Source organism: Polistes dominula, unplaced genomic scaffold (genome assembly GCF_049000335.1).
Source record: "Polistes dominula isolate Pdom_NZ unplaced genomic scaffold, Pdom_raw_medaka contig_16, whole genome shotgun sequence".
Lineage (NCBI taxonomy): Eukaryota > Metazoa > Arthropoda > Insecta > Hymenoptera > Vespidae > Polistes > Polistes dominula.
In genome coordinates, this window is record NW_028301040.1 from 975,001 (window position 1) to 996,498 (window position 21,498).

At 25.8% G+C, this 21,498-nt stretch overlaps 3 protein-coding genes across 8 annotated transcripts in view; 2 read left to right on the top strand and 1 right to left on the bottom strand.

Annotated features, from left to right (window-relative positions):
* LOC107067217 (contactin-2) overlaps window positions 1–6,794 on the top strand; it is an 8,410-nt gene extending 1,616 nt beyond the window's left edge. The window contains exons 2-7 of one of the 4 annotated variants that reach the window (XR_001475834.2): window positions 153–446; window positions 575–765; window positions 883–1,012; window positions 1,269–1,409; window positions 2,683–2,910; window positions 3,042–6,794. Coding sequence is in view for 3 of the 4 variants with exons in the window: in XM_015322527.2 (XP_015178013.1) it covers window positions 153–446; window positions 575–765; window positions 883–1,012; window positions 1,269–1,409; window positions 2,683–2,846 (920 nt within the window). In the remaining variant the exon portion in view is untranslated. Of the gene's footprint in view, window positions 1–152; window positions 447–574; window positions 766–882; window positions 1,013–1,268; window positions 1,410–1,996 lie in introns of all 4 variants that reach the window. The other 3 variants (XM_015322528.2, XM_015322527.2, XM_015322529.2) reach the window with 3 other exon arrangements.
* Window positions 5,461–10,848, bottom strand: Rrp40 (exosome complex component Rrp40). 3 transcript variants are annotated; one of them, XM_015322469.2, is made up of 3 exons: window positions 10,771–10,848; window positions 10,040–10,273; window positions 5,461–9,964 (listed from the first exon to the last, which is right to left on the bottom strand). In XM_015322469.2, exons 2-3 carry the CDS (start codon window positions 10,225–10,227, stop codon window positions 9,451–9,453), a joined length of 702 nt encoding a protein of 233 aa, XP_015177955.1. In that variant the 5' UTR covers window positions 10,228–10,273; window positions 10,771–10,848; the 3' UTR covers window positions 5,461–9,450. The 3 variants fall into 3 exon arrangements, with proteins under 3 accessions (XP_015177955.1, XP_089030965.1, XP_089030964.1); XM_089174839.1 differs by lacking the exon at window positions 10,771–10,848 and adding an exon at window positions 10,442–10,730; XM_089174838.1 differs by lacking the exon at window positions 10,771–10,848 and having other exon boundaries at window positions 10,040–10,482.
* Window positions 10,849–10,885: 37 nt separating this feature from the next.
* On the top strand, window positions 10,886–12,553 carry Nedd8 (Nedd8 ubiquitin like modifier). The gene is made up of 4 exons (XM_015322471.2): window positions 10,886–11,050; window positions 11,155–11,172; window positions 11,459–11,571; window positions 12,180–12,553. Exons 1-4 carry the CDS (start codon window positions 11,033–11,035, stop codon window positions 12,262–12,264), a joined length of 234 nt encoding a protein of 77 aa, XP_015177957.1. The 5' UTR covers window positions 10,886–11,032; the 3' UTR covers window positions 12,265–12,553.
* The last annotated feature ends 8,945 nt before the right edge of the window (window positions 12,554–21,498 follow it).

Genomic DNA, 21,498 nt, shown 5'->3' on the forward strand with positions numbered 1-21,498 from the left:
TTTATTTCATTCCTATTTTTAAAAATGAAAATTACAATATGTACATAAGTTGTACACTGTTGAAAATATATAATTATTAAAAAAAAAAAAAAAAATTTTTTTAAAAAGGCAAAAAAGTAAATAAATTGTATATATATTTTTTTTTTTTTTAGGATGGCAGGGAGTAGCAACTTTAATACAAGTACGCCATGTAGCAGTAGATGTAGGTCAAGCTCTTATATTAGCTTGTGCAGAAGAAGATGCTGCTGCTCTTCCACATACAGATTCTCCCGGAGTAATGTGGATAAGAGAAGGTCGTGAAGATGGGCAGATTAAACGGTTAAAAGTTGAGTCTAATGGCATGCTAGAACTTGTAAATGTTAGTACAGACGATGCAGGTAATTACTCTTGTACCTTGGACGACGACTTGGACGCTGTTAAATCCAGAATAAATATAGAAGTTAGAAGTAAGTTGATTTCTTTTTGTTTTGTTTTTGTTTTGTTTTTGTTTTTGTTTTTTCTCTATTGTTTTCAAAACCATTGACAAATGTAATTTGATATCGAATGAAATAATAAATGAATGATTTTATTTTAGCACCGCCACCAGCTTTGCGAAATGTTTGGGTAAAGCCATCGACAATATTGGCTAATATTCTTTGGGAAGTCGGTGGTACTGGTGGATATCCTATCATAGATTTTACTGCCGAATATCGTCTAAAAGCAAACGATGGTGAAAAACCGGAACAATGGAAGCCAATTATACCAACGCACATTCCACCCAATTCTGTAATATTTTTGTCATTTCTTTTTTTGTAATACTTTAAACTATCATCATTGAATATCATTTATTTCAATCTTATTGTTTTGTTTTGTTTTGTTTTGTTTTTTTTTTTGATAATATAGAGACAAATTGACGTGTACCATTTGATGCCAAACACGACTTACTCCTTTCGAGTGTGGGCTACCAATCAGTTGGGCAGAGGAGAAATAGTTGAAGTTGAAAATCATACACATCATAGTGTGGAAGAATTGGGTAAGCACTTTTTTTATTATTTACTAGTATCTATTAATAAGAATTTCGTTTTCTTTTAAACAAATGCTACTGTATATATATATATATATATATATATGTACATACATATTATGTATAGAAATTAATTCAATGCCATAAATAAGTAATATAGTATTTATTAAAAAAATAGAAACAGAACACCGAATTAATTTCTACACCTAATAAATAATACATTTAGTATTATATTCTTCCATATAAATATAAATTATTGTTTTAGAACTTGCAAGACATTTTTTAGCGGGTGTAGAAGATTTTGACACCCGTATTTGGGTTGCAGCAGTAGGCATTGTTATGGGAACACTTTTGATTCTTGGTATGGGTACATGTTACCTCCTCTATCGTGAGTGCAAGGCACCCTGTAAGCATCTCCTAATAACTGTATATAAAGCTTTTGCTTCTACTCTATCTCTTCTTCTATGCTGCTTTTTCTGCTATCAAACTAAAAATCTTGTTAAATTTCATATTTAATTGTAACTGTTCATTCTATACAATTATATCCGAATGTTTCAATTTTCAATCGTCCTTTGTTTTTTTTTTTTTTTTAAATTCTTGATCATTAACACTTTAAACTAATTGTGAGAGAAAAGAAAAACAAATATAACAGCAGCACAAATCATTAAACTTATCTATGGCCCTAATCTCTAGCTTTCTTTTAAATCAGCTACTTTCATCTCTCTCTCTCTCTCTCTCTTTCTTTCTCTCTCTGTCTCTCTCTCTCTCTCAATTTCAATTTTAACTTAATTCTATTTTTAATATTACAATGCCAATTATACTATTCACTAATACTTCCCTTACTGCAAGCGCTCTGCAAATTTTCTATTATTAATTAATTAATTAATTAATTAATTATATTAAAAAAAAAAAATCCTTCTAATATTTAAAATAATTTCATTGTAACACTTTTTTTCTAACTTTTGCACACATTTTATAATCTATGGTATTAAGGTAACTCTATGAAATCTTTCTCTTCAGACAGTTTGCCTTTCTAAATAGAGCACCACTAATAGCATTTCTAGGAATGATACGTACTACGATCCTTTCAATTGTTTCCTTTAATCGCCAACCTTATTAATTTATATTTAATTTAATTTATCATAAAATATAGACTGTATATTTAAATAAACTGTTAAATATAACTTGAAAAAAAAAAAAGAAAAATAATAAAACCCCCCGGAAAGAGTATTATTAATAAACGTGTATTAACATTAGTAATTGTAAGTATGTTTTAATAAGTGTTGGTGGTTGATATTTAAAAATTATGGTTACGTAGAAATGATAGGTGTAATGAATAGTAAATACCATGATAGAGGTAGAGCATTGTGGCCTAGATAATAAATGCGTTATATATTAGAATATATTATAATATATTTGATTATATGAGAAAAAAAAAAGGTAGAATAAAAGTAGCAAAGTTTATTTGTCAGGTGAATAATCAATTAAATAATATTAATTAGTGTATGTTTATTTAGTTACAAAACAAACACACACACACACACAATGTATTTGATTAGAAGCACTGTTGTTATAACACCTGACAAATAGTTAAAAAAAAAAAAAAAAGGGACAGGGTAGAAGCTAATATAATCAATGGCCTAGACCAATGAAAATTAATCTCCGTTCCGAAATTGCAGCGCAGCTGGAGGAGCAGGAAGTGATTGAACTTGTTCCAAATATTATTTTGAATCCTGGATTTTTTGACGAAAGGACAGAACACATTCCGCAAGATGAAAATTTTAACAATCAAACTACAACACGCCTAAATAATAACAATGTAGTGCAGCCAAGGCGACTTTAGCAATCTCACATTGAAAAATTAGATTTTTGCATGGAGGATTTTTGTTTGATTCAATGAATTGGGGGTAAGAGAAAGCAAGCAAGCAAGCAAGCAAGCAAGCAAGCTGTGCATGATTTAAATATCATATATATATATATATATATATATATATATATATATATATATATATATATATATATATATATGTGTGTATAGGTTGTATTTCAAATAGCCTCAACGTGATTATTATTATAAAAGTGCAACAAACAAATGCAGGGCAACTAAAAAACCAAAAAAAAAAAAAACCAAAAACCAAAAACATGAAAAAGAGAACAAGAAAATTGGAATCATATTTGTATTAACATAGATGTCCTCTAAGTATGTATCAATGCTTGAGTGCATCCAGATAAAACGACATTTTTTTAGACACAATTACAATGTGTTAAGTGTTCAAAGCAAAAGTAGCAGACTCTGCTAGGACTTTGTTAAATGGCAAAGTAGATTTTTGAACAAGTTTTTTTGTCATTCAAACTCTCTCGCTAATTTCTTGTTGCTCGTTAAACGGAGCTAAAAAAAAAAAAAAGAAAGAAAAAACAAGTGAGAAACTCCTTTGAGCCAAAAAAAAAAAAAACAATTATTTAGTAAGACTGTAATTTTTAAGAATAATTCTATATGACGGTAAATATTTGGAGGGGGGAGGGGGGAAAGAAGAAGAAGAAGAAGAAGAAAGAAGAAGAACAAATTAAAGTTATATAAAAACAAGATCTAATTTTATTATGCATAAACACTTATATGTTTTGCATAAATTATAGGGGTGTGGGTTTCAAAATGATACTTTTTAAATTATAATTATCCTTTGAGCACTCATGAAAAGAATATGTATGATTAAATTTTTTTTAAAAACCGCTGTGCACTTTTTAATCGTTCAAAAGATTAGATAAATTTAGATATATTTACTGCCGATTTAAAAAAAAAAAAAAAAAAAAAAAAAAGAAATAAACTGTTTTTTTTCTTTTTTTTTTTTTTTTTTATATATATCCGCAAAAATGATCGTCAATCAGTTCCTTTGTTTTTACATCTTTATAAGATGTAATATTTTTCGTTGTTGTTAATATTATATATAAATATATATATATATATATACATATATGTGCATATATATTTGTGTATATATATGTGTGTGCGTGTGTGTGAAGCTAATTCTAAAATGATACTTTTTGTTTTTTTTTTAAATAAGTACATAATTGCTTTTTTAAAATAGTCTTTTTAATGTGCATTACATATTTTTTCATGACATGCAAAGAGAGTGCTATTTTTTACTTATGATTCTAATAGAAGATTCAATGTGCTTCAGTATTTTGAAAACTATTATTAAAAAGTGAATAATGTTTTATTTATCATTTACAACATTAAACAATATGCTTTTATTGTATAATCTTGATAACCATAGCAGTATCAATTAAACACAACATGTAAGTGCAATTCAGATCATGATGATCAAATAACTTTGCTTTTATATCACTGACATTCCTCTGGTTGCTTATATATATATATATATAACAAAAGAAGCATCCATGTTTTTATTAAAATGATTATGACCAAGTGTTCAAGGTATAATAATGCTTATAATCATCACCACATCACCGATTAAGTTTACAAATGAAATACAACATGGAAAAAGAATATAATGAAAAGAAAAGAAAAACAAAGCAAAGAAAGCAAGCAAGCAACTGAATTTTGATAAAGTATAAGTCTCGAGATAAACTACTTTTGAATAAACACAAAGTACGCGACAGTATCTCTGTTATATTATATACAGGAAATTATAATTGTCCTCTGTTTATGTATCAAATGCTCAGAACAACAGATTTTTATCCAATGATAACGATGATGATGATACTTTAAGCAGGATTTAGGATATAAAAATAGAATACTTCCAAATATTTTCGATAACATCTTTAAAATGAAAGATAAGCAAAGTTCCCAGAAATATTTGACGCAATATAAGGAACATAATATAATAGGTCTATTGAAGTTATTTGAATCTTCTCTCTGCCACCCTTTTTTTTGTTGTAAACAAAAACAAAAAAGAAAAATTCTGTTCTTCATTAAATAGGACATAGGCTAATTTTGATACAATCAATTAATATAGAACTGACTTTTCGCAGAAAAGTTCTTTTTATAATCGATAAAGAATATTACAAAAAAAAAAAACATATTATTTGCAATATTCATAAACTAGTTGATATATTAGATCGCACTTGGTCAATTAATGTTTAAACAACAAATTCCATAACGTTGAAAATACGTTTTTTTTTTTATTTATTATTATTTTAACTACATTATTGAAATTTGCGCTATTTTATTTTCTTTTTTTTTTTTTTTTTTGGTAATCTTTAAGAAAGTAATATTTCGTTGATTAATTTTCATAGTACTGTATAATCAATCAATTTCTATTTTTTATTTAAACATATACACTGCAGATGTATCAAGATTCATTCAGCTAAGAATTTGATATTTTTTAATGTTAATTTTGCTATGATATTATTATTATTATTATTATTATAATAGGAAGGGATAAAAACAAAAAACAAAGAAAAGAAAAATGTTTCTTTTTACTTGAGCTTATATTGTATAAAAAAAAAAAAAAAAAAAAAATATTAAACTTACTCTCTTATCACCAAGTAAGATAATTTGGTGCATAAAGGTTGTATAAAAAAAAAAAAAAAAGAAAAAAAAAAAAAGAAAAAACTTGGTTGTGCGTTGTTACATTGAAGCTTAATGATCTGTTTTTCCCTTTTCAATGTAATCCAAAATAATGTATCAAATATATCACGCAATGGGGATTAACAGATCTAATATGGCTTCGTACTATGCACTCTGTGTTGTGAATGGTATATATATATATAAATACATATAAATATATATATACACATATATACACACTAATAAACAAATACATAAGAATAATATAATAATACCAGAATAATAAACATAAATATATATATATATATGTTTATATAGCTAAGGCATCATAATAATATTTTAGCTATTAAGCAAAGACAATTTTTTATATGTAAATTATAATTATGCTAAAATGCAATGATATATAATATTTATCTACTTTATTCACGTAGACGACATACACACAATTTTATGGTGCAATTTTGAGCTTCAACGGCAGTTTAAAAGAAAACATATTTGCTGTTTGGCATAACTCATAATGGTAGTACATAATGTTCCTTCTTCTTGATTTTTTTTTTGTTTTTTTTTTGTTTTTTTTTTCAAGATTTATATTTAAATCCCTATAATCAACAGGGGATATATTAGATTTTATTTGAAATGTTACTAAATAATGAACATTTACAAACGCGTGTCTTTAATGCAAGACAATTTCTCTTGCTTATTAAAGAAATTTAGATTGTATTACGTTTTGAGAGTAATTTTTATTTAATTTGATAACAACAACAACAAAATAAGACATTTATTGTATATCATTATTATTTTATTTATAAAATGAAAAGAGAGAGAGATATATTTGTTAAATGTATTGTTAAAAAAAAGATATTATATTATCTTTTAATTAAGTTTTAGTTATGCTTTCGACGGTCTTTCAAAGAAAAAAAAAAAAAACCAATGTTCGTGTTTGTATATTTAAAAAAAAAAAAAAAAATAACTATAGTTCTGTGGTACGGCATTTCAGGTTTTTAAATAATTATAACAATAAGTTAATCATCAAATTTATTAGTCATTTTCATGAAAATATATCATATTAGAAAAAAAGAAGAAAAAAAAAACATAAAAAAAAACACGCATTATACATTAAATGTCTAATAATATTTACCAAAGCTGCTATCTGAGAAGAAAAAAAAAAGAAAAACAGTCGAGGATTGTTCGATTGATCAGTAAAAAAATCACTAATAATATACCAAAGCCTGAAAAAAAAAAAAAGAAAAAAAAAAAAAACAATGTAATACAAATATCACTCGCAATGTTAAATATAATAATAAGAATTATTCTTATAATGATTAATTCGTTAACAGGATTGTATTAAAAAAAAAACACACACAATTTGGAATTGCACATAATGCAATTATTTCATATACGTAATCATTAAGATTGATGATTGAACATTTATGATATTCTTTCAAACATTATTCGATATACTGATTGTATTTCTTGCGAAGTAGTTAAAAAAAAAAAAAAAAGAAGAAGAAAAGAACCAAAAAAAAAAAAATAGAATGTGAAAATAGCATTAAATTTGGGCACTCTTACCGAGTTAGTTATATGGTATTTTTATATTGGTGAGACTATAATACAATCCTGTGAAAAAAAAGTATAAGATAAGGCACAGTACCATATAATAATAATAATAATAATGGTGGTTAATGGCACCATAAATCGTCCCTAACATACATATTGCCTATGACATACCACAGATGAATGAAAGCTGATTTGTGATTTTAACAAAATATCTTTCAAATTCTTTACATTCAATATTGACGTTTAAATCTTATAATGTAAAGGCCTATTGTCACAAAACGTGTTATTAACAAAGTATAAAAATAATGCCTTTCATGTGCATAACCAGAGTACTATTTTATTGAGTACTTTATTAAAAGAAGAATAAATAACAAATAGAAATACAAAATATACACTGTCAATATCACGTTTTTCATATTTCGATAAAAATGAGTCTTCATGAATATTTTTCCAAATTTAATAACAACACGAAATGAACAGAAGACAGCACTAATGACGGACTCATCATCATTTTGTCAAAATCACAAATGCTTTTCATCAAACGTATCATGTATTGATATATCAATATTAATTTTTACATGCTTTCATTAAGTGGTGATGACAAATAGATAACTATCATTAAAAATAACATAATAAAAATAGGCCAAAGCACGATAAAAAAAAAAAAAAAAAAAGAAGAAGAAGAAGAAGAAATATTTTCATTCAAATGATTTATTATTTCAAATAATGTGATAAATAATTCCAATTAGGATGCTCGTTTAATAATTGTTAATTTGTTATTGTTTCACTTTTTGTATTTTTCTTTATTTCGTTTATAACTAATTAACGTATAACGAGATAAATCAATATTTGATATAATAGATCTTATTCAAATGTATTATGATACATTAATCGTATTATCAATTATTAGAATTATACTCTGTGTACCTATTTGTTTTGTCATTATATTATTATTTTATTTGACTAAATTAATTAGTTATAATATGAAATGTTCCATTTAGAATAATATTCATTGTAATATTGCTTTTTAAGTAGATAATTAAGTAGATATTTTTTATTTGTTATATGATAATTGAAATATTGGAAAATCATTGGTCTTTTTATAATATTACCACGTTACAGTAAATGTGTGATTTTGATACAATTTATAAAAAGTACAGGTCAAAAACAATAATAATTGAATTATTTGATTAACAATTGATCCATGTAATAATATTTAACCAATGATTATCTAATAGATTTATTTAGTTAAACATTAAAATAGTGTATATTGCACATTCCATCAAGTACAAAAATGTCTTCTATAATTAGTTTTATTGATCAATATATATGGAAGTCGAATATTTCTCTATCATAATTTGAATATTATTTAAGTATTTATACAAAACGAAATGTGGAGAGAAAGTAAAGGTTGTGCTTGAGTGTCTAATACTATCATTAAAAATTAGAATATAGTAATTTCACTGCAGTAAGTCAGAGAACAAACATTAGGCACATATCAGAGAGAAAAAAAAAAAAAAACACAAGAAGAAACATTCTTATTCACCACTGGCATTTAGATTTTTACTGATTGCAATTATTAGCAATACACCGTGTATTATATGATGATGATGATAATAATAATAATAATACTACTACTACTACTAATAATAATAATAATTAAAATAATAATAATAATAAAATGAAGAAGAAGATGAAGAAGAAGAAACTAGATTATAATTTATCCTGGAATAATTAAAAATAAACACAGAAATAATACAAATCCTGAAGTTAATAAGCTAAAGAAAATAATGACAAATAATAATATCAATGTGCATTTAGTAATAAAAAAAAAAAAAAAAAAAGAAAAAAAAAGCGCTGGGCCTTGCAAACATAAGTTATTCTTTACGCGTAGTAAATTTTCAAGTTTTTATACATATTGAATGTAATTAATAATGTTTTGGTAAATAACAAATTAGGACAAATATTTTAGCTGCGCAAGATATACAATTGCAATCGGAGTTAAAAAGCACATAATAATAAGACAGGGTTTTAATCGCCCATATCCTGTTTCTTTTTAAAAAAATAAAATAAAATATTATTTTATGAATTATAAGTTAATCTCACATTTTCTGTATTTAAATATATATATATATATATTTAAATATACGAATATAATGTATTTTAACTTGGAATTACATCAACTATTTGTAGTTTCCATTAAACATTTTGTGATGATGGTTGTCATTTATAATCACTATAAAAGTCATGCTACTTTATTTATAAAAATCATAAACAATTATACAATAAATAATCATTCATAATTATTGTGTACTTAGACGTTATATTTATTTAATCATGTGATAATTATTTAAATGTAATCCTACGTAAGTAATGTTTTTTCAATAGATTTGCATAATTGTCGCATCTTATTAATGGGCGTATATTCAGCCACTAAAATAGCATTAGCGATAGCAATGGTTTGATGTATTGATTTAGTTTTAACCCATATTCTACCATTCATACCAATGGCAACTTCGTACGGTTGACTTTTACCAAGAAATTTAAGTAACATACAATCTGGATTGAGCAATTTCCTTACGAGATTTAAGGAACAGTTAAATATCATACCATCAGAACTCAATACACCTAACTTTTTTTCTTTTCCTTCTGAATCAACGCATACAAGCTCTGGTTCCATATCTTTAATAGCTACGAGTAATTTAGCAAACACAGCATCTCCAATTTGTATATCTGGACGGTTTTTCTTGGTAGCACCTTCGAAAGCCAAATAGGATAGAGATGCACTTTCTTTAGAACCTATATCTACTTTATATATGTCTCCTACTTTTTGGGTAACAATACCGATAACCATTTCTCTTCGATTAGGTACATAACTATAAAAACAAAAAATATACGTTAAATAAAAATTGAAATATATCAAATAAGATTAAATATTCATAAAATCTAACCGTTTTTGATAATTGTCTACATAATAAATGGCAGGAGCACGTTTTTTTAAAGTACCAGCTTTACAAATGTAAATAGTATCAGCTTCACGTCGTAGTCCTGGTCCCAATACTATTTTTTCTTTTGTATCACTTTTAATATCTTTAACAATATCACCTGGCATAACTACATCATTGACTTTAACTTCCATTTCTTTTTTTTCAAATTATACTCTTTTATTCAAATTGAAATGTTAACTGAAAATAAAACTGCTACTTGAGGATACACAAATATAAATAACAAGTAATAATACAAAACAATTAAAATTAACTAAATTTATTAATTCATAATTGAGAACAATTTTCATTCAGTTTTAAACAAGCATATATGTAAACACCATTACAGTCATAACCTATAAACCTAACCTATAACCTCAAAGTTGTTTGATACATGTGCTAAAAAAGATGCGTACATATAACCTACTGATAGAATCATTCAATATATACCAAATATATATATGACAGTTCAATCAAAAGTATTTTATATGTATAGGTTGGTAAAATGGTATAGGTTAGGTTAAAAGTTTGACTGTTGGCTACACTGTGTTGATAAAAGTGAATCATTAATCAATATACTATTTTTGTATTAAACAAATTAAATATTACATATATATATATATATTTATAATAAATATAAGGTCAATTATTAAACTTAAATAAACAATAGTTTAATCGGTAAATAAACGTAACATTACCTTTATTTATATTTTGTCCATTTAAACGTTTCTGAATATCATTGATTAACTTTGAAAATGCACCTTTTCATTAAGGTTACTGTTAACCGTCAGATGGAGTTACAAACGATAGTAGAGTTAATATTTAATAATTATTAACCAAGAACCGATTTTAAGTAATATATCAGTAGTGATAAATCTATACCGGCAAGTTATACGATTAATTAATAAATAACATTAATTTAAATATCAAGAAATATTATATTTACAGTAATAAACAAATATGTTGATCAAAGTGAAGGTAAGAAATATACGTTGACAGAATTCAATAATATCTTTATTAACCTATAAAGAGTTATATTATTATTATGTCAATTCAATTTTCATTTTATTATTTTGTTTCAGACACTTACGGGCAAAGAGGCAAGTATTTTTATATCAACATGAGATCATTTATTAATATTCAATGGTATATTATATCTCTCTATATTAAACAAAAAAACTAGTAATATTATAAGTTAGTATGTTTATCAAGTTGAAAAGAATTGGACGTTTAGTAAAAGAGTTTAAAAGAAAAAAAAAATGAAAAAAAAACAAGGTGTAAATGAAAAAGTGTTTGCTCTATTTAAAAAATATACAATATTTTACATATGAATTATTTCTTACGAATATTATAATAAACGGTTTATAATATTTGTAAATTGTGCAGATTGAAATAGATATAGAACCTACTGACAAAGTAGAAAGAATCAAAGAAAGAGTGGAAGAAAAGGAAGGAATACCGCCACAACAACAGCGGTTAATATTTTCTGGCAAACAAATGTATGTATATTTATCAAATTATAGTTATCTTTTTTTTAATAAGGATTTCTTATATAAATACAAATATTGATTTAATATTTAGGATTCGAACAATGTTAATGATACTGATATTATTAAACATTAATATACATGTGCCCATAATTATGAAAATGGTCTAAGTCATATATCTCTTGTTTTGAGATATTTCAAGATTTATATTTGAACATTATATGAATTCTCTATGTAATATTGAAATAAATATTATCTAACGATTCATTTTTGATAATATGAAAATTACATTTGAATTTATTTAGTTTTATAATAAGGTAGTGCGTAATAACTGATAAACTTATTTTTTTTTTATTCATTTTGACTTAGATCACTTTCATAATTATGGGCACATATATTAGTCACAAATGATACATATATATATACATATATATATATCGTATACTTATATTTTAATAATGTATTATATTATTATGAAGACAATAGTAATACTGTTTCTACAAAAATTTCAAATATTTCTTTGATTTATATATAATTATTATTATTATTAAATCAAAATATACATATATATAATATATATATATATATTTCTATGTGTGTGTGTGTGTATGTGATTTCAGGAACGACGAAAAAACAGCACAAGATTATAAAGTACAAGGTGGATCGGTGCTACATTTAGTACTTGCATTAAGAGGAGGCTTATAATTAATATACTTTTTCTTTTTCATATGTGACTTTGTAATTAATAAAAGCAAATATGCGGGAAGGCTACTATTTACTTGTAAGAAATAACATATATACGTCAACCTAAACAAAAGTTACGCTTAAATTTAGTTTTTGAAATATAATAAAAACACAAAAAAAAGGTACTTCTTCGAGTAGAGCCAGCAGTAATAAAGAAATCATTATAAGATTATATTAAACAATAGATGATCATATAAAATAATGTGTTTGTAATGTGACTATTAAAAAGTATTTCTTCTTAGCTTCTAAATATATTGAATTATTTTTTTTAATTTTTTTTTTTTTAATTATTATTATTATTATTATTATTATTTACTTATTTCAATGTAGTGTGCATATCTCTATTTTTTAATTCTACGACACATAGTGGAAAGACAACAATAGTGAATAATAAATAACCACAGACTTATAATAATATTTAATTTCAATAATGTTTACGTATTATCTATTATATTATATCTCTAAAATAGCTATATCAAATATCTTTAAAATATTATGCAAAATGTACTAAGTTAATTGAATGAATTTCTAATACTGATAAATACAGCATCATCCCTTCTTACGAAGTATGAAATTTACATGATATATTTAAAAATTCTACATTTTTTCTTTTTTATAGTCGATGTTTCGTCTCTTTTATTTTTTATTTCAATAAAAAAAAAAAAAAAAACAATTAAAAATAAAATGAACAAATAATTGTTGTTCGTAAATATTATAAGTTTGTTAAATAATAAAAAAAAAAAAAAACAAACAAACAAACAACCACAAATTATTCTTAATTTCTATGATATCTGCTATTATGCGTTGCTCGGCTCCATTTAGTTTTGAAGAAACGATGACAAATCCCACAATATGCTGCAACGTTTGATGTATTTTCATGTTTTGATGTTATATGTCGTAGTAGTGCGTGCTGTGTGGTACATGTAACACCACATTTCTTGCATTGCAGAAGACGCTGAGATACTGACGTTTGTATATTCCTTGCTGGACTCCATGTTCCTGAAGATTCTATAAATTTATACTTGAATTTTTTATCTTTCTAAATTTTTATTTTTTTTATTTTTTTTTTGTCAATTAAATATCATCTTTTATCTACAACATCCTCCATTACTGTTGTTCTATTACACATGTAATAATATTAAACAATAATATATGTAATAATGTTGGATTATACTCTCTCTAAGAAATAGGTCACACAATATAAAAAAAAAAAAAAAGGAAAATTTCCTAAATACAAAAAAAACATATAAATAACTCTAACGAATAATACTACGTCGTCATTTTTATTTGAATACCATTGAATTATATATATTTATATATATTTTTTTTTAAATGTAAGTTTTATTTTTAATTATATATATATATCATATATAAATTGTAATAATTCATAAATTATTTATTTTATATTTGAGATTACATAAAAGCGCGATAAACCGATTGCGAATGAAAACTGCAAACCACACCATCGTGAAATATATAATTTCATTAGAAATAATAGAAAAATGTATACACATAAGGAAGGAGATACATCACAAATCATTTTATTTACATTACAGCAATAACATCTTTTAAGCATAATCCTTATTACATTGCCTTTGATTACGTTACAAACTCGTAGATATAAGATCTATAATAAAATACATACGTGTATATATATATATATATATATTTAAAAACGAGAACGAAAGATATTCGTTCATTATAATAAACCCGAACGTTCAACGTGTCATTTATCTTATCTACAGAATAGCTCCGTATTTTTTTTTTTCAATAATCATCGTCAATCTGTGCTTTTTTCATTTCTTCGGTGTTTTTTTCTTCTTCTTCTTCTTCTTTCTCGCCATTTTTTTATACGCCTTTTTAATTATTAAACTTAATAATAAATACATATTCAGCTCGCGTGATTTTGATGTCTCTTGTCTGTGTGAATTGTTTATTTATATATATATATATATATTTTTTTTTTATTTCTACGTACTTCTTGTGCAAATGAATTTTAACACATTGCCCCAGCCGGCGACCTAAGTGACAACATGTCGGCCATTTAAACCCCGAACGCCGGGCCTTATTCGCGTTGTTTCTGATCACTGAATAGACAAAATAATGGCTAGTAAATACAAATCGATGTGTAAGAGTAAATTTTCATACCAGTAAAAAAAAAATCCACATTATCGTGGAGCAGCTACTCAAACGACAAACTCAGAAAGCCGCGTTTTCGTGCGGGGGGGGGGGCCCGGTGGTGCTCAAGCGACAGTCCCAGAAACTCGCATTTTCGTGGGGCCGGCTTTGTCAATGTGTTAAGCCAAACGTGTAATATGAATATTAATGATAAATATGTTTCTTAGTTGGTTTTATTGAAACATCTGAATCGTATTTTAGAAATTTTCGAGAAAATTTTTTCTTAACCATGCAGATGTCATTTTTTGTTTTTGTTTTTGTTTAAACTTTTATAATTAAAGTTTGACTTCTTTTTTGTATATCATATTTTCTCATTTGTTCATTTTTCGATCATCTTCATCTTCTTGTTGTTCTCTTTTTACGTTGACAAATGTTAGGATAATTTAATAGCAGACATTTAAATTCTTTTATCATTGAGTTTTTTTATTCTTTTCTTTTCTTTTTTTTGTTTTTGTTTTTGTATTTTCTTTTTGCATTACGTGCACACAAGTACGTTAATTGAAAATTTTCTTTCTAAATGTTCAATTATATAATAATAATAATAATAATAATAATAATAATAATAATAATAATAACGAATATCCAATATAAGCAACACTTACTATGCCCAATTGCATAGGTCAGGGGTCGGCAACCTGCGGCTCGCGAGCCACATGCAGCTCTTTGAATTTGAAGCTGCGGCTCTTTAGTTAAAAGAATTTAGAAAAAAAAAGAAAATCGGTTCTCAATTGATTAACGAGGATTAGGCACCGTTAGGCACCGATGAATAAATAGATTAGTTTTTTTCTTTTTATTATTAAAAAACTTTTATTTATGCGAGTACTATTTATTGTTGACAAGAAACAAATTAGGTGGCTCTTGAAAAACTTTGAAATATTGTTAATTGTAATTTTTGGCTCTTCCAAGTCAAAAGATTGCCGAACCCTGGCATAGGTGCGTATGCAGCATTTATAGTAATTATTATAACCACTTTAAATACCATTATGAGATTAAAGGTTGACGAAACAATGAAATAAAAATTATTTTCACCATAAAAAAAAATTATAATAATAAGAAACAACAAACATCGAATGAAATTCGAACGAAGAATTAAAACAATTCGGTAAACGTCATTTTTTTTTTTTTTTAGAAATGAGATCACTTACTGTACTGTAAAGTAACGTTCTTAAAATAATAATAATAATTATAATAATAATAATAATAATAATAATAATAATAATAATAATAATATTACAAATAAATTAACAAAAAAAGAAAATCGATTATTTTCATTCCCATATTTGTTTCGATTACAACGATTTACGATATTTCGGTGAATTATCTTTCAACATTACTCAAACTACTTTACATTTGAATATAATCACTTATATTTTATATATATATATATATAATATATATATATCATATATTAATAACGACTTATACATATGCACAGCGTTACGATCAAGCATGTGTTTCGATAAGTGGAACGATATATATTTATATATCTTAATATTTATTATTATTATTATAAATGAGAGACTAATTGTAAATTACTTTACATGACCTTTTCTTTCTCAATTAGCATTTCTCAAAGTTCACATTTTTACTGTCAAACATAAATCTATTGTTTTTTTTTTTCTCTTACGAACATATGTAACAACACATCGCATACCTAATCTTTTTTCGTATACATAAAAAGTTTTCGAAACCCTCAAATTTTAATGAAATTATATTCAAATTTGTATGGTTTTTGTTGTTTTTGTTGTTTTTATTTCCCCAATTATATTATTAGGGTCGACTCGTCGAGTTTATTAGAGAAATATTCGTCGTCATTTCTCTCGGTGGTAACTTTGTTTTCTTGAATATTTGTATTATTTTCTCTTATTTGTCATATTTTACTCTATTTTACTATTTTATTTTTCTTGTATTATATTCTTTTTGTTTAACCCATTAACTGCCTGCCAAATTAATTTTTTTGCTTACAGAAATATTTATATTATTTTTTTTTTTAAAGTCTTAAAAAATATGGGGATTGTTGCTGGTTGCACGAAAAAAAGAAACCAATAAGAGACTATTACTTATTTCTTTTATTATTATCCTATACATACAAAAGTAGCTATTATTATGCCATTTTTTCATACAGTCCAACATAAAACCGAGTGGTGGTGTAAGTAAAATTTCGAAATTCTCAAATAAGGATCAATCGTGGCAGCTAATGGGTTAATATTTGTTTTTTCTTTTTTTTACGCAAGGTGATGATAATATGATCAGGGCTAAAGCTGATAACATAAAAAAGTTAACAACAATTCATTACTATTAGATAATAATTTATACTTTTAAATACAATTGTGTCATGTTTCAACTATGGTAACTATTTGATAAAGGATCAATGGTATGTATATCGTCAAACGTGGAAATTAGATAGCCGCGTGTAAGGCACTGTCTATTTTAACGGTGATTTCGAAGCAGCTAAGAACACCATCGTCGATCACAAAGAAAACCCTTTTTTATTTTTATTTTTATTTTTATTTTTATTTTTTTATTGTGTGGCTTTTTTTGCTTCTTTTTTGGTTTTTTTTTTTTTTTTTTTTTTAACCCCTCAAGGAACAATTTTTGGCTCAACGTTGTACAACGCCCGCTCGAGTTAACTCAAGCTGCTTGCAACTTAAGGGGGGTGGTAAATTATGTTTATTAACTTTTTTCTTTATTTGTATTTTTTTTTTAATTGTTTTTATTTTTTTCTCACTTCTATTTCATTTATTTTTCCGTTATTCTTATTTCTTCTTGGTTATCATTGTATTTTGGTTTTTTTGTATGTGTGGTGTATGTAATATTTATGTGTATATGCGCGAGTGTGAAATACGTGAAACGCCATTTTTTACGAAAAGGTAGAAACTTGTGTTTGTATTTCTTTTGTTGTTGTTGTTGTTGTTGTTGTTGTCATTCGATCTTTTGCGATCGACAAAATATAATCTGTTATCGATCTTTTTTATTTTTCTTTTTTTTATTTCATTTTTTTTTTCATTCGAACGAGACGATTTTGATGGTCAACGATTATAATATCGATTAACGATTGCAAACAGTTTATTGGAAACAAATATGGCGGATTAGATGATGAGGGCATAATTTCATCCCCTCCCCCTTTTTTTGTTAAGGATGTTTCTTTTTTTTCTTAATTTTATAATAACAATACTAAATAAAAATGATTATTTTTTTATGTGATTTGTTAGAAAAATAAAATAAAATAAAATAAAATAACAAAGAGAGAGAGAGAGAGAGAGAGAGAGAGAGAGAGATAGAGCAATGTGGTTGATGAAATGAAAAGGAACACTTTGAAATATTAATATAACAATATGTAAATAAATAAACTATAATAACGTAAGGTCTAAAAAAAAAAAAAAGGAGATCACAAAATTATTCATTAGAATGAATTATTTTCTAATATCAGTCATCCGGTGACTAGAGAAGATGAAAGCAAGCGTGTTACGCATTTGTGTAATTATTTTTTTCTTTCTTTCTTTCTTTCTTTATTTTTTTTTTTTTTTTGCTTTTCCTTTTTTCTTATTTTTTTTGTTTTTGTTTTTTTTCTTATTTTTTTCTTTTCAATAGACATTTATATCACGATTAGGATAAACTAATCTACCAATCTACTATTAATTTTTAATATTTTGTTAAATATATAACCATCCTATCAAATATAATTGGATCAATCGAATTGAATCGGTCGACAAGTATTTGAAAAAAGAAAAATATCCAACGAGTTATTACGAATAATATGGATGGTGAAAGATCAATATTTTCTCAATCCTCTTATAAAACGCGATATTTTTCTAACAAATTTTCCACAATATAGGTAAAAGTTGCAAATAAATTTATAATATAAGATACAGCAGTCGCCATTATAGGTAGCAGACATTTTTTTCAGCGTCACTGTTTCATTTCAATCACGAATACGAATTACGTACGAATAAATCGTATTTATAAAAGAGGATTGAGTATAATGAACTTAAAAAAACAAAGAAAAATTTATTGGGATCTCTAGCACTTGAATACGACGCTATCTGGTGGCTGAATTCAAAATTAGAGTAGATAGTTCGAATTGTTACGCCACGCCCCTGCCAGTGATCCCTTGGGATCTTTAGCACTTGACTACGCTATCTGGTGGCTAAATTCAAAATTAGAGTAGATGAATCGAATTGCTATGCCACGCCCCTGTTGCCAGAGATCCCTTGGGATCTCTAGCACTTGACTACGCTATCTGGTGGCTAAATTCAAAATTAGAGTAGATAAATCGAATTGTTACGCCACGCCCCTGTTGCCAGAGATCCCAATACTACATGAAAAAAAAAAAAAATAAAAATAAAAATATTTTTCTTCCGACGCGTTGATTTGTTTTTTTTTTTAACTTCTTTTTTCAATGAAAATAGAAAAGAAAGGATAAAGAGAAAAAACAAAGAAAAAGACAAAAATAATGAAATCGCGTCGATAAAATAAAATAAAGTAAATAAAAGAAAAGGAAAAAAAAATCTAACGAGGAGGTGGTGGGTGGTCATTCAAAATTACGAGTCCAATTTTTTTTTCGGACTGCGTTGCCTCTGCATCGTTTTTTGCCATTGCATGTTATGTTTCAGACGCATATGACGTCGCAGGTCGGTTCTACGACTGAGAGTGGTGTGACATAGGATGCAGGTCGTCTGGTTGCGATGCACTTCGAGGTGCTGGGTCAGCGAAGCAAGGTGCTTGTAAACGCTTCCACAGAGTCTGCAGGAAAAACATCCTGGACCCTGCATCACCACTTGACCAGTTGTATCGCCAACATGCTTCCAATTGCGTCCCACCCCCCTGCAACACATTAATAGCCACGTGACCCGCCTGATTCCTCATAATAAACAAAAGCCTTTTTTAATTTTTTTTTTTTTTTTTTAATTTTATTTTGCAATTATAATGCATGTATTGTTTTCTAAATGCGCAATACTCTCTGCATGTGTTTATGTGTGGGTAATATGTGTGGACTTTGTGTGTTTGTCCCTATCTTTTCAATGAATTTGTGTGTATGTGTATGTGTATGCGATAAAGGAAATGAGGAGAACAAACAAAAACAAAAATGAAACATAAAATAAATGGACAATTTTCGGAAAGTAATGAACATAACAAATTGAAATATTGTAACATTATTTGTTATATTATTTTTTTTCTACGTGTAGGATTATTGTTATGCATTCGTGACTATTATTTTGTAATTTTTTTAAATAAATATTTTTGAATGAAACATATATATATATATATATATATATATATATATATATGTAAGTCACGATCGCATATTCAAATTTACAACACGGTTATGATTTTTTGTTTTTTTGTTTATTGTTTTGAAGCTCGACTTTTAATTTTCTTCCCTTTTTATTTACTTTTTATAATTTCATTTTTTTTTTTTAAATTATTAATACAAATTAAAACAGTTATTTATACAAAATTCCTGTAATATTAGGATGATAATAGCTAATAAGATATAAGCTTTGTTTGTTTGTAATAAAATAAGATAATGATATTGAACACAAACAACCACTGAAAGCGAAAAGGCGATTTTGTGATTTGTTTTATGTATGACATGTATATATATATACATGTATGTATATGTATATGTGTATAATTAGAATTTTATTTTATTTACTTGTTTTATTTTTAATTTTTTTGTAATTCACGAGCACGTGACTAAACGTAACAAGCTTGCTACTTTGAAAACATTATTTCAGAGCCCATCTAAATTTATTTAAATAATTATCAATTTTTGTGCGAAAATAATCGCGACAACAATTAATTAATTAATAAATATATAAAAACGTTTAAGAAATAAATATGTGTATAAAGACAAGATAAATATAAATTAATTCTTTTTTTATTGGTGAAAAATGCGTGTAGGTCTCAACGTGCATTGTATTAAATAGAAAAGGAATAATGGGGGTGTGTTTGGGGGGATGGGGATAGAAACCAGCATGTGTATGTATGTTAAAATGGAGAATAGGTAATGATGGACTTATAAGAAAAATATGGTCATCAAATGAAACATAAATTGTGGCTTATGATATAATACTTGAATAATGATCAAATTAATTAATTTGAGAAAACTCGTTTTCCATAAGATAATTGAGATTAAAAAATGTGTATTATAATAATATTGAAAAGTTGATTTTTTTTTCTTTGTCAGTGTTGGTGAGGATAATTTAAAATAATAAAAACAATCAATATTAATGAATTAATGAATTAATTGAAAACGCGATTGAAGCAGAAACAAAATGGCGTATTCATTCAATCATCATTCGTTTCTTCTTATTGTTTTGCTTTCGAGCTAATCCACGTAACACGTTTCTAAATCCAGTTTTTCTTTATTTTTTTTTTTTTTCATATTATATCGTTCCTTATCAGATTAATTATATCAGAAATGATCAATAACAGCCTTTCAAAGTTAAATATCTTCATTTGATATCATAAATTTTTGGTTGTGCGGAAAGTTCGTGTCGATTTTCGATAGATGGCATTAAAGTCTTTTTTTTTTTTTTGCTACAAAAAAAACCTGAAAAAAGTTCTGTAAGCACGAAATTTTAAAATTATTGTATTATATTACATATATATATATATAGTTATATTTTTATTGTGTAATAAATATATAACAAAACAAAAACAATTTAAATGGGTTGCATTTCAATCTTTCGTCAAAATTGGCACGAACTTTCAGGACAACCCAATATAATATATTGTTATATACTTAATAAGAGTATATATATTTGTTTTTGTTTGTTTTTGTTTTTTTTATTAGTTTTGTTCTTTTTTTTTTAAATATGTATAACATGCTTTTTCGATAAACGCATAGATAAGTATTGAATCGCATAAATTCGTGCTCTTTTTTTTTTTTTTTTATAGATATACACATGTATAAGTTACGATTAAAATGACAAAGTATTGCATTTGTAGAATATTATTATCGAATACATCGTTTTCTCATTTGATATTTATTATTATTATTATTATTATAAT

What these genes read in the sequence shown, in the direction of transcription:
- Nedd8 (XM_015322471.2), top strand. An exon ending in ATATTTTCTGGCAAACAAAT is followed by an intron (nt 11,572 to 12,179) that starts GTATGTATATTT and finishes ATGTGATTTCAG; the next exon opens with GAACGACGAAAAAACAGCAC.
- Rrp40 (XM_015322469.2), bottom strand. Translation starts at nt 10,227, where the DNA reads ATGGAAGTTAAAGTCAATGATGTAGTTATGCCAGGTGATATTGTTAAA. An exon ending in GTAGACAATTATCAAAAACG is followed by an intron (nt 9,965 to 10,039) that starts GTTAGATTTTAT and finishes TTGTTTTTATAG; the next exon opens with TTATGTACCTAATCGAAGAG.